This window comes from Saccopteryx bilineata, chromosome 5, assembly GCF_036850765.1.
Source record: "Saccopteryx bilineata isolate mSacBil1 chromosome 5, mSacBil1_pri_phased_curated, whole genome shotgun sequence".
Taxonomy (NCBI): domain Eukaryota; kingdom Metazoa; phylum Chordata; class Mammalia; order Chiroptera; family Emballonuridae; genus Saccopteryx; species Saccopteryx bilineata.
The window spans coordinates 66,672,578-66,685,666 of NC_089494.1; the positions used below are offsets into that span (position 1 = coordinate 66,672,578).

Here is a 13,089-nt window from a genome sequence, read left to right on the forward strand (position 1 = left end):
GAGAAAGATGAGAAGCATCAATTTGTTGTGGCTCTTTAGTCTCCTTATTCATTGGTTGCTTCCTCTTATGTGCCTTGGGGGGGGGCTATAGTAGAGTGAATGACACCTTGCTCAAGCCAGCGACCCTGGGCTCAAGCCAGTGACCTTGGACTTCAAACCAGTGACCTTTGGGCTCAAGCCAGTGACCCAGTGCTCAAGCCGGCGACCTCAGGGCTTCGACCTGGACCCTCTGTGCCCCAGCCCGACACTCTTATCCACTGTGCCACTGCCTGCTTAGGGTGGGCTACTACTTTATGCTAAAGTATTAGTTACTGATTTTTTAAAATATCTTTATAAATATTAAAATATATTTGAGTATACGAAACCACTTATTTTTTTTTACAAACTAAGCATTAAAAAAAAGGCCACTCAGAGGACAAAATGAAAAAGCTGTCAATCAAAACTTCATAGAAAACTTTAAGTCATTAAAATCACCTCATATAATGTCAAGTTAAAGGAACAATGTTTTTGTGTTTTTGTAAACAGTTAAAAGAAAAAATTGTTATGGAATGTTGGTAAATTGGCTTTTGATAGATTGCCTATGTGTACTTACTTACTTCACCCTGCTCCTGATCAACCTACATTGGTAAATGTCACGTGTTCCAACTTCAAATTATTGGGATATAGAGAATGTAGTAGGGTTAACTTAGTTCAGATTTCACTCTCAACTCAAGTGTATGTGCCTGGACACATGGTACATTCGGATGACTTAGAACAGTGGGTTTGAGTGAGTTCCTTCAGGATAGTGGATGGGTGGGGACAGTGATTAATATGTCTTCTACACCTGAGAAAGTACATGTTATAAAACAAACAGGATTTTAAACCTGGTTATTTCACCTGTATTTCATGCTTTAACTATTTTGCTGTATTGTTTGAAGGTATGTGATCACATGACTATTAAGGTTAATTTTCACTGAGCCATGACTTTTGAGCATGATGACATTGTGAGAAGCATGGGAGAGTTTCTGAAATAAATTATAATATATATATAGTTGTTAAGACAGAACTTGGCAAATATCAGTGAATTTAGAAAATTATATACACAACTTGAAATGCTATGTATATTTAGAAAATTGGTCTTGTTACCCAATATGAAATTGTATTTTCTTTCTTTCTTTCCCTAATAGGCCAAACATAAGTTTAATGCAGAGGAAGCAAAACAAGCACACCTGGAGTACTGCCGACGTACTGAAGACCTAATGGCTGAAAAGGAGAAAGAATTTCAGGATTATGCCAGAGAAGTCATTCAACTTGAGTCTGAATCGACAAACAAATATATTTATCCTCTCGTAAAAGCAGTACAGGAAGGACCTGGAGGTGGCCGTGGACCAGTTTTAATGGGCAGAGGGAGATTAAGACCTAGCTATCAGGAAAATGATTTCAAAGGAGTCCAACTCCCTTCTTATAACTCTCAGGGATCAAAATATAATAATTTTCACAAGTCTAAGAAAAGGCTAGGTTTTACATGGTAGAAAAAGGTTTTTTAAGATTGAGAGACTAGGTTGTAGCCAATATTATAAGCTATAAATGTAAGTGAATAATTTACATTTAATAAAGCTGCTCTTCATCTAAGTAGTTATGCATGATCTCCACCACTGGTTAATTCATTCTTTTAAAAATTTTTGATTAAAATTCATACACAACGTAAAATATATAATTTTAGCCACTTAAAAATGTGTTCAGACTGGACCGTGGTTGCACAGTGGTAGAGCATCGACCTGGAATGCTGAGGTCGCCGGTTTGAAACCCTGGGCTTAATCGTTAAAGGCACATATGATAAGCAAGTTACCACTAAAGTGAAGCAACTGAGTTGATACTTCTTGCTCCCCTCTCTCTCTGTAAAATAAAAAAATGAAATAAAAAAATTTTTTAAGTGTCCAGTGGCATTTACATTCATATTATATAACCATTATTTAGTTCCAGAACCTTTTAATTGCTCCAAATGGAACCCCTGTGCCTATTAAGCAGCCATTCCCCATTCCTCCACTCCATAACTACCGACAACCACTATTCTGCTTTGTGTCTGTGGGTTTACCTATTTTGGATATTTCATATAAATGGAATTATACTGTGGCCTTGTGTCTGGCCTATTTCATTTAGCATATTTTCTTTCTTTTTCTTTTTTTTAATTTTTATTATTTTTTTTGTACTTTTCTGAAGCTGGAAACGGGGAGGCAGTCAGACTCCTGCATGCGCCCAACCGGGATCCACCTGGCACGCCCACCAGGGGGCGATGCTCTGCCCATCTGGGGCGTCGCTCTGCCGCAATCAGAGCCATTCTAGCGCCTGAGGCAGAGGCCACAGAGCCATCCTCAGCGCCCGGGCAAACTTTGCTCCAATGGAGCCTTGGCTGCAGGAGGGGAAGAGAGAGACAGATAGGAAGGAGAGGGGGAAGGGTGGAGAAGCAGATGGGCGCTTCTCCTGTGTGCCCTGGCCGGGAATCGAAACTGGGACTCCTGCCTGCCAGGCCGATGCTCTACCACTGAGCCAACCATCCAGGGCCCTCTTTTTCTTTTTTTTAGTGACTGAGAGGCAGACAGATAGGGAGTGAGATGAGAAGCATCAACTCATAGTTGCGGCACCTTAGTTGTTCATTGATTGCTTTCTTATGTGCTTTGACTAGGAGGCTCCAGCCAAGTCAGTGGTCCCTCACTCAAGCCAGCGACCTTGGGCTTCAAGCCAACGACCTTGGGGCCATCTGTGATCCCATGCTCAAGCCAGTGACCCCGTGCTCAAGATGGTGAGCCTGCACTAAAGCCGGATGAACCCTCGCTCCAGGGCAACCTTCGAGTTTCAAACCTGGGTCCTCAGTGTCCCAGGCCTTCACTCCAAACACTGCACCACTGCCTGGTCAGGCTCATTTAGCATATTTTCAAGGTTTATCCATGTTGTACCATCATCAGCACTTCATTACTTTTTATAGCTGAATATTCCAGTGGAAGTACTTCTTTTCAGAAAATTGTGCATTTATCATTTAATACTTAAATTTTAGTTTTAAGTACCACCACCAATATTATTACAAACAATATTACTTAATGTAATTTATGGCTTCTTTGTGGTTCTAGAGTGTATCTCACTAGACATGCAAATTACTGTTTTAAGATCAGTTGAGATAATTCTTCTACATGTAGCTAGGCAACTAACGATACAAGTTAAGTGGCTTTTTATGAGTTGCGTTCCCCTTTTTTTTACCCTGTGGTATAAAACACAGGACATAAATTTTACCACCTTAGCCATTTTTAGGAGTACAGTCAGTAGTATATATTCATATTGTTGTCTAATCTCTAGAACCTTGTCATTTTGCAAAGCTAAAACTATATATATACACCCATTAAACAACTCTCCATTCCCACATACCCATAGATTTTGGGACCTGCTATTTTACTGTTTCTATGAATTTGACCACTCTAGATGCCTCATTAGGTAGAACTGTACAGTATTTGCCTTTCTTTGACTGGTTTATTTCCATTACCACAATGTTTTCAAGCTTTATCTAATGTTGTAGCATGTCAGAATTCCTTCTTTTTTAAAGACTGGATATTAAAACAAAAATTTACCCATTCCTTCCTCAACAGACGCTTCACCTCTTGGTGTTGTAACACTGCTGTAGTCATTGGTGTGATATCGCTTTGAAATTCTTTTGGATATATGCTCAAAAGTGGAATTGCTGGATGACAATTCTATTTAAAATAGTTTTCCATGAGCTGCACCGCTTTACGTTCCCAACACTGCATAAGGGTGCACATCTTCACTAACATATTTAGATAGTAGCTATCCTAATGGGTAGGAGGTACTGTCATTGTAGTTTCCATTTGTATTTCCCTATTAATGTGAATTTATCACTGGAAAAATGTTCAAGTCCTTTAGTGTTTTTTCATCCATTGCTTTTTTTGAGTTGTTCTTTACATACTGTGGATATTAATACCCTAACAGGTATGATTTGCAATCATTTTCTCCCTTGCTCACCAGAAAAAGTAGGTTACCTTTTCATTGTTGTCCTTTGCTGTTTTTTATTATTTTATTTATTTTACAGAGACAGAGAGAGGGTCAGAGAGAGGCATAGACAGGGACAGACAGACAGGAACGGAGAGATGAGAAGCATCAATTAGTTTTTTGTTGCGCACTGCAACACCTTAATTGTTCATTGACTGCTTTCTCATACGTGCCTTGACTGTGGGCTACAGCAGACCGAGTAACTCTTTACTCGAGCCAGCGACCTTGGGCTCAAGCTTTGAGCCCTCACTTAAGCTGGCAACCTCAGGGTCTCGAACCTGGGTCTTCCGCATCCCAGTCCGACACTCTATCCACTGCACCACCGCCAGGTCAGGCTGCCTATTGTTTTTTTTGTTTGTTTGTTTGTTTTGTATTTTTCTGAAGCTGGAAACGGGGAGAGACAGTCAGACAGACTCCCACATGCGCCCGACCGGGATCCACCCGGCACGCCCACCAGGGGCGACACTCTGCCCACCAGGGGGCGATGCTCTGCCCCTCCGGGGCGTCACTCGGCCGCAACCAGAGCCACTCTAGTGCCTGCAGCAGAGGCCAAGAAGCCCCCCAGCGCCCGGGCCAGCTTTGCTCCAATGGAGCCTTGGCTGCGGGAGGGGAAGAGAGAGAGACGAAGGAGGGAGTGGGGGTGGAGAAGCAAATGGGCGCGCTTCTCCTATGTGCCCTGGCCGGGAATCGAACCCAGGTCCCCCGCACGCCAGGCCGACCCTCTACCGCTGAGCCAACCGGCCACGGCCGCCTATTGTTTTTAAAATAAGCAAATACATGTTTGCATTTTACTCTTGCATAAAGCAATCTTACTTTTTTCAGTTAATATATCCTAGAGATCACAGCTCAGTATATAAAAACCCTCAGTAAAAAATTTTAAAAATGATTTTAGAGAAACAGAAATGGAGGGTGGGGAAGGGAGAAGTAGAGAGGTAGGGAGAGAGAAATGTAAATTTGTTCTATTTAATCATGCATTCATTGGTTGATTTTTTCATGTGTCCTGATGGGATCAAACCAGCAATTTTGGTGTCAGGACAATGCTCTAGCCAACCAATCTACCCAACCAGGGTTCAAGACCATTTTCTCCCCCAGCTGGCATAGTCTTCTTTTGCATAAATGTACCAATTTGTTCAACCAGTGGCATACCAATAGATATGATCTCCAGTCTTTGCTACTATGAATTTCTGCAACAGCCTTGTTTCCTATTTTCATCAGAGTACCTCTGAGAGATTTCTACAAATGAGAATGCTGATTATACACGTTACACAGACTACCATTCTCTCAGGGACCAAGTCTTATAGCAAAAATATTTGAAGTCATGATCCGCTCTGGGTTTCTGGTAACACTTACAGCTCCTTGAGCAGCAGGGTGTACAATTTTTCCTCCTCCCCCATTCTGCATGTAACTTTGGGACTTCCACAACACCCTCATAGGCTACCAGGGCAGTGACTCTAGCCCATACCCAAGAGTCTGATTAAATCTATCTGGGATGAGGATGGCCACCTAAACTTTTTAAAAACGGCATGATTCTGTAAACAAAGCCACCATTCTGAACCATAATTTCTTGATTTATGGATCCCAAGTTAAACAAATCCTGTTAAAAGACTAGTAGTGCAATTGAATATTGAAAAAAAACAACACTGAATACAGTTGATTCCCAATTTGTGACAACGTATCTAAGGGACCATGGTGAACTCACAATGGCACAAGTGGTATTTTAAAAAATTTTAAGGGAAACAATATATAATATCTGTAGAGCTCTAGGTATTACTAGCTTAAGATCAGTTTCAATATATTGGATATGCCATCACTTCTGATGACATCCTGTCTTCATAAACCTAGGTCTTCAGCAGTTGTTGGGATAAAATGCAAGTACGACACAGAACAGTATAAAAGGGTGATGGCATCCAATCTGATTCCAAGGTGTTGTTTTTTTTTAAGAGACAGAGTCAGAGAGAGGGAGACAGGGACAAACAGGAACAGAGATGAGAAGCATCAATCGTTAGTTTTTATTTTGTTGCGCATTGCGACACCTTATTCATTGATTGCTTTCTCACGTGTGCCTTGATCGCAGGCCTTCAGCAGACTGAGTAATCCCTTGCTCGAGCCAGCAACCTTGGGTCCAAGATGCTGGTGAGCTTTTGCTCAAACCAGATGAGCCTGCACTCAAGCTGGTGACCTCAGGGTCTTGAACCTGAGTCCTAGACATCTCAGTTTGATGCTCTATCCACTGCACCACCGCCTGGTCAGGCTGATTCCAAGGTTTGAGTAGCACAATGACTAAGGTGCACACATCCCATTAGTAACTGTTTAAGTAAGAGGGAAATATATTTTTCACATAGTCACCAAGTTGTTAGGACATGTTTAGTTACTTGAACTTAACTATTTAATAGAACTGTTGGGGTACTTTTATTTTTTGGCCATGGATTGCCATGCAAAGGCACAATGTCTGGGAACCACTTGTCATATATCCTTTCTTTGACATTGTTTTAGAAAGTATATAGGGGTGATGACTAGTATTAGGTCAAGTTATCTTCAAATTATAAAACAGGAAACAAGTTTCTACAAAATGGTCAATTGTATAAATGTTTTATGACCAACTTAGCAGAGAAGATAACATAAAACACTAAAGACATTACTAGTGGCCTAACCTGTGGTGGCGCAATGGGTAAAAATGTCGACCTGGAACGCTGAGGTCGCTGGTTCAAAACTCCGGGCTTGCCTGGTCAAGGCACATATGGGAGCTGATGCTTTCTGCTCCTCCCCCCCTTTTCTGTCTCCTCTCTCAAAAATGAATAGAATCTAAAAAAAAAAAAAAAAGACATTACTAGCTTTTCCTCCCTAACACACATTTGAGTTAAGCACATTAAAAATAAGGCTAGCTTGACCAGGTGGTGGTGCAGTGGATAGAGCATCAGACTGGGACGCGGAAGACCCAGGTTTGAAACCCCGAGGACACTGGTTTGAGCGCGGGCTCATCTGGTTTGAGTAAAGCTCACTAGCTTGAGCCTAAGGTTGCTGGCTTTTGAGCAAGGGGTCACTCTGTCTACTGTAGCCCCCAGCCCCCAAGGCACATGAGAAAACCATCAAGGAACTAAGGTTCACAACAAAGAACTGATGCTTCCCATCTCTCTCCCTTCCTGTCTGTCTGTCCCTATCTATCCATTTCTGTTTGTCACAAAAAAAGGTTTTAAAATCAACCACAAACATTTCAGTGTAAAGAATGGAATGACAAATGCACTCAGAGCAGTGGAAGCAACTGCTGATTTCTACTTTGATAAAAGAAACCCATACCTAAAATTTGTGGCAAAGATGTAAACTAGAACCAAGACATTTTGAGTCCTGAGGACTTTGAGGGGAGAAAAAGGTGTAAACCAGAATCTAAAAATAAAAGAAAATACAGTATTGGATCAGGAAATGTTTAGAAAAGAAATCTAGAAAGCAATGAAAATAGAAAAAGCAAATTGATACTAAAAGTGTTTTAATACACAATTTGCACAGTCCATATGATAAAGCACTCACATCTCACATTTCTTCCTGGCTAAATGAAGCATTTAAGAAACACTCCAGAGTTTGAAAGTTTAATAATATTCACCTGTTAATACATATAAATCACTGGATGGTCAGAATTTTTTTAAAATCTAAATTAAAACAAAAACAAAACAAAACCTAAATAAGAAACCAAAAATTAGAAGAGATTTTTCTTACAAGTCAATTAACATTTATATGGCTTTACAAACAGTGTTATATTAAAACAGGCAGGCAAAAGATATAATACAGTGTTCCCAATGCTGAGAAATCTGGAGGAATTAAAAAGCAAATGGACTTTTCTACGAGATGGTAAATTCCAAGTGTAACCTTAAAAGTTTGCTGACACAAAGACACATTACAATCAAAAGCATCATTTACACTAGGACTTATTCCTAAACTTCTGGGCATCATCACTGCTAAATTCTTAAAGATCAGTATTGTTATACTCTGCCCAGTTCATTCCTAATACAAATTCTATATCCCCATGGGTAAAATAAAAGTATATTTTAGTTGATTTATCTTCATTATTTAGTTTTTAATAAAAATAAAGTTGAAATAATACCACAATAATTTTAAAAATACAAAACAAACTGTTTATTATAGTATAGTTTAATACAACATTTAACTATAAAAGTTGATAGTTTGAGTTTAAATTTTGTAAAATGCAGTTTGCAGAGAACAGCTTAACAGTTACTAATGATAAGAGAAGCAGCATTCTGAAACACTTTACAATTGTTGACAAGAGCTTTATTCCTAAATTTCATTAAAAAAATATACATCACAGTGACTTTGAGCTAGGAAAAGAAGTGCATTAACTTCATTTGTTTTTCCCTTCCAGAAAGGGAGCAGCCACAACTTTTAACATCCCCATATACAAATATCCAAGGCATTTATCAACCCTTCAAAACACTATAAACACATAAAAAGGAATTAAATATACAGCATGTGCTTTTGGTAAACAGAAATCTGCTTTAAGGGAAAAGGGGCAAAACACAAATCAACCCCAATCACTCCCTCCTATGCCTCAAAAACTCCCTTGTCCCACCTTGCTGATGGAATTTGTTAATTTGATTTTTTCTTTTCCTTTAATATTTACTTCTTGTGACCCAACACAGCCTTTGTCTGAATCCTTTAAAGGCAGCTGGAAGGCCCACTATAGGCAGGGGTCAGCCAGTGCTGTATTTTCCTGGAGCTTATTTTTATTACATTTTTAAAGTATCTGTAACAAAACATATCTTTTCATAATAACAGGTTATAAACTTGCAATCCTTGGAGACTTTATTCATTCTAAATATATGACTACTACACTAATTAAAGTCAACATGACCAAAAGGAGAAAGAAAAAGACCCATTTTTGTTTATTACAATCAACTATATGGTACATAATTAAAGTACTTTCTGGCAAAAGTAAAGGGAACAGGTTTCTATAGAAATTTAGTAAAGGTTCAAAGTGGGATGAAAAAAATTGCCAGAGTGAAGCACAATAAACTGCTTACTAAAAAACATACTAACTCGTTTCATATACTAATCTGAAATTACTAGCTAATACCACTACTCAAAATATCAGAAACCCAATGTGTTCCTGTCTATATTATGAAGTTTTTACTTTTCAGTTGCCTATCTTCCATTGCGTACAAGAATCAAATGGAATTCAGCAAAGCCAATGTGAATATCACACTGTGCAAAGATTTATCAGTCAAATTTTTGAAACTTCGGCGAAGACTTTAAGAAGCTTAGAAACTACAATGGTCTAATGTAGGAACTCCAACTATATAATAACTTAAAAATGTTTTAAAGCAACCCAGCAGCTTCTCTACTGCTCATTTAGTATAAATCATTCTGTTGTGTCAATTTCTGTGGCAGAAGGTTTACCCAGAAAAAGTGTTCACTTGAAATATTTATGAATAAATTTTTCCGATATTACCAATCAAGCAATAAAGACAAACTAATTTAAGTATCTTTAACAGGTATTAAGTCAAAGATACTTTGAGGACAATTATAAACTCAGACATAACTATAAAATCAAAGACAAGGTATTAAGTAGCTTGACTTCTAGGAAAACTGAGTGTGTTCAAATAACTACAGGTGATACAGTGATTACAAATGTAGTGAGAGGAGAGGATCGTTTGAGCTGTGTGCTATCTGAATGCAAAGGAAGACTTGAGGAACAGTAAATGCTTTTTAATCATTTTCTAAATGTTCTTTATATTGTGAATATAATATCTAGCTGTCATCTCTCATCTCCTTTGCCATCATCTGCTTATAAAATAGCTTATAAAGCTTTTTTTAATTAAAAAAAAAGACCTGTAAATGTTTAGCATGGAGTTGCTCTTCTGATAACCAAAATAAAAGAATACTACTTATAGAAATTATTGAACTTTTCCCCCTATTGTTACTTGCCTATAATTCTTAGTAGATAAAGCTCTGGGTCATCAGACAACATAAAAGTATGTTGTCTTATCATAGGTTTTTTTTAAAATATAACTTTATTACAGGACCTGTAATAAACAGTTATATTAAAAAAACAACACAGGACCTTTCTTAAATAGCACCTTTCTTGAAGCTCAAATAGTTTATAACAAATAGTTTAAAAGTGCAATTTACTGAATTTAAAACAAATAATAACTGTTTTAAAATATACTACATAATAGCTTGGGCACTCCAGATCCAATTATCCCTAGAGTGGGAGTATAGTCAAAGTTTCAAAGGAATCAATCACCCTGAATTATCATAAACATTTACTACTTTTATAATCAGGGGGAAAAAATTATAAAGACTCCACTATGGATATTTATTTCAAGATATTCCAAACAATTGCACAACCATTACCGTATTCATTATGCAAACAGCTACCATAAATATCTATGTATCATTAATGTATTAATAATGGGAAATATGTTAAGCAGTGGTTTGCTCAGTACAAACAGTATTTAGTAGCTACTGGGTTTACCAAGAAGCTGTCTTGGTAATAGAGTTGATGCTATCTTTACAAATATTAAAGTACAAAACACTCTAGAAGCTACTATTAATTGGAATTCTGAAATTTCTTTTCAAATGAGGCAGGATTTTGTGTTTGCTGGATGTTCAGTATTTTATTTAGAAGAGAAACTACAGAATAAAAGGCTACACATCACAAAAATAGCAGTATATAACACATAAAATTCTAAATGGACTTTAGATATCTTTCATCTTTAACTCTGTAAGCTATCAAATTTTGCAATTTTCTATTCTACATGGTAATGTGATACATGCCCAGTTAAAATAATGTTAACAGTAATGATATAAACCACCTGAATAGAAAGAACCCAGAGTCATAAACATGCTATAGCCTACTGTGATACATATATAGAAAAGATGCAGTTTCTTGTAATTTGAAACTCACAGCTATGAAAAGTAGAGAAGTCAATTTAAGTTAAAAAAAAAAAAAAAAGCATGCGGAGTTAACACTCAACTCCATATAGGTCAGTGGCCAAAAAAGAAATCCTGGAAGTTAACGTGTCAATACTAACAACTTTTAGAATCTAACTTAAATAATTTCACGAGTGATATGCTTTAGTGAGAATTTTTTTTCCCATTTTGGAGAAGATAATAAAACAATGTTTTTGAAAAGCAAAAGTTTAATCTCTTCAGACCAAAAACAACATAGATTGAAAATCACAATCTGACCTTCCAAGGTTACTTGTCAAACGCTGTATAACAGCAAGTCAAGCTCAATCAGTACATCAACTGAAAAAATACCCAATTTTTATAGATAGTTAAGTAAAACTAGACATGGAAAATATTAATATGAAACAAGCTACAAGTGGAACTATAAAGAACAGCATATGAAGTGCAATATAAATAAATATCTATTTTAAAGCACAAATTACTATAAAATTGAAAGTGATGACTTAAGATCTCAAGTTATTAGGATCCTGCTTCTGCATAATTAAAAGCTGCTGCTGCAAGCCTCTATTATAAATCCATTCAGAAAATCTTTACATAACTTTTTCTATCTAGTGGCTTCTAAAGTTACTTTAATCATGAGAAACACAAGCTTTTGTAACAATGTATTCCAACAATCAGTTATGCTTGTTTCCAGCTGATCACACAAATGAGGGTATAGAGTATTATGTTTGCTATTGGCTGATTGTTGCAACACAAAAATGTATACACGAAATAGTGAAACATAGCACGCAGTATTACACCAAAGTGTTTTCTCATTTCAAGTTTATTAAAACTTTAGCAGTACAAATTATCCAGGTTGCAGATTATCAAAAGATCAACTCAATAAAGTCCACATAAAAAAAAAAAAGACAAACATAAAACAATCAAAAAACAATAAAAAGAGAAACAACATAAAGGAGATTCTTCACCAAGTCTCTAAAACTTAAAACTCGAGACAGAATGGAAATAAGAAGTTATACAACTCACTCATCCACTTTTGTCTTCATCTGTTCCAGGGCTTGATTCATGATCAAATTTTTTATTTTTATCATGTACATGGTCGTTTTCTTGACCCTTTGATTTTTGGTTTTCTTTTTCCACTGAGGACCTGGTCTTCTCATCCTCCTTATTTTTCAATGTGGAGAACTTTAATTCATTGTCCTGACTACTTTGTTTTATTTTTGAGAATGGACTTGGCTCTCTTTCAGCCTTTTTATCCCTGTTATTATTTGAACTATTATGATCACGACTTCTAGAGTACACTCTCTTCTCACCCTCAGAATTTTCTTTTCTGTGTGAACTCTTACTTTCTTGGTTTCTATATTTCTCTTTGTTTCTGCTTTGACTTTCTTCTCTCTCTGAGCTCCATGAATCTCTCCTCCTTCTCCTTCTGTCTTTACTTCTCGATCTTCCCGGCGTTGCTCTTCTCTCTCGGCTCCGTGATCTTCCTCTTCTCCTGTACTCCTGTTCCCTGTATCTGTGGTACTCCTTGCTTCTGCTGCGATCTCGGTCATGGCTTCGGGATCGCACTCTTCTGCTCCTGTCCCTACTTCTGCTTCGTTCCCTTGTCCTACTATTGTAACTGTGTTTGCTTTTAGTTGTATCATGCTCTCTACTCCTAGACTGTGCATGTCTATCCTTTTCTTTACTTTTATTATGATCATGCTCATTACTTTTAGATTCTAACTGTTTAGACTTCTCTTTACTTCTACTCCTCTCTTGATCTTTTCCTTTAGATTCAGACTTTTCTTTTTCTTTAGCATTCTCATGATCCTTTTCTTTACTCCTTGACCTCATCTTCTTTTCTTCATGTCTATGATGCTTTGTATCCCTTTCCTTACTCTTTGATTTCTCTTTGCTTTTACTCCTACTTTTAGATTTAGCCCTTTTCTTCACCTTGTTTTTATTATACTTGTCATCCTTTTCTGAATTTCTTCTGATGTCTCTCTCTTTGCTGTTAGATTTATGGTCTTTAACTTTCTTTTCCTTTTCACTTTTTCTATTTGGACTCTCAGACACATGCCTGTGATCAGTAATTTTCTTCTCTTTTACTCTAACTGGGCTTCTTTGATTTTCTTTAATTTCATTTAACTCACTCCT

At 37.3% G+C, this 13,089-nt stretch overlaps 2 protein-coding genes across 19 annotated transcripts in view; one reads left to right on the forward strand and one right to left on the reverse strand.

Moving 5' to 3' along the window:
• The window catches only part of CFAP210 (cilia and flagella associated protein 210), a 63,757-nt gene extending 61,543 nt beyond the window's left edge, over window positions 1-2,214 (forward strand). Inside the window, exon 9 of one of the 2 annotated variants that reach the window (XM_066232903.1) lies at window positions 1,167-2,211. In XM_066232903.1, the coding sequence (XP_066089000.1) occupies window positions 1,167-1,511 (345 nt within the window). In that variant the 3' untranslated portion in view covers window positions 1,512-2,211. Of the gene's footprint in view, window positions 1-1,166 lie in introns of both variants that reach the window. The other variant, XM_066232904.1, reaches the window with a different exon arrangement.
• A 5,282-nt stretch (window positions 2,215-7,496) lies between these two features.
• Window positions 7,497-13,089, reverse strand: part of PPIG (peptidylprolyl isomerase G) — a 59,597-nt gene continuing 54,004 nt past the window's right edge. For all 17 annotated transcript variants that reach the window (XM_066233808.1, XM_066233807.1, XM_066233791.1 and 14 more), the window contains one exon: window positions 7,497-13,087. In XM_066233808.1, the coding sequence (XP_066089905.1) occupies window positions 11,977-13,087 (1,111 nt within the window). In that variant the 3' untranslated portion in view covers window positions 7,497-11,976. The remainder of the gene's footprint in view (window positions 13,088-13,089) is intronic.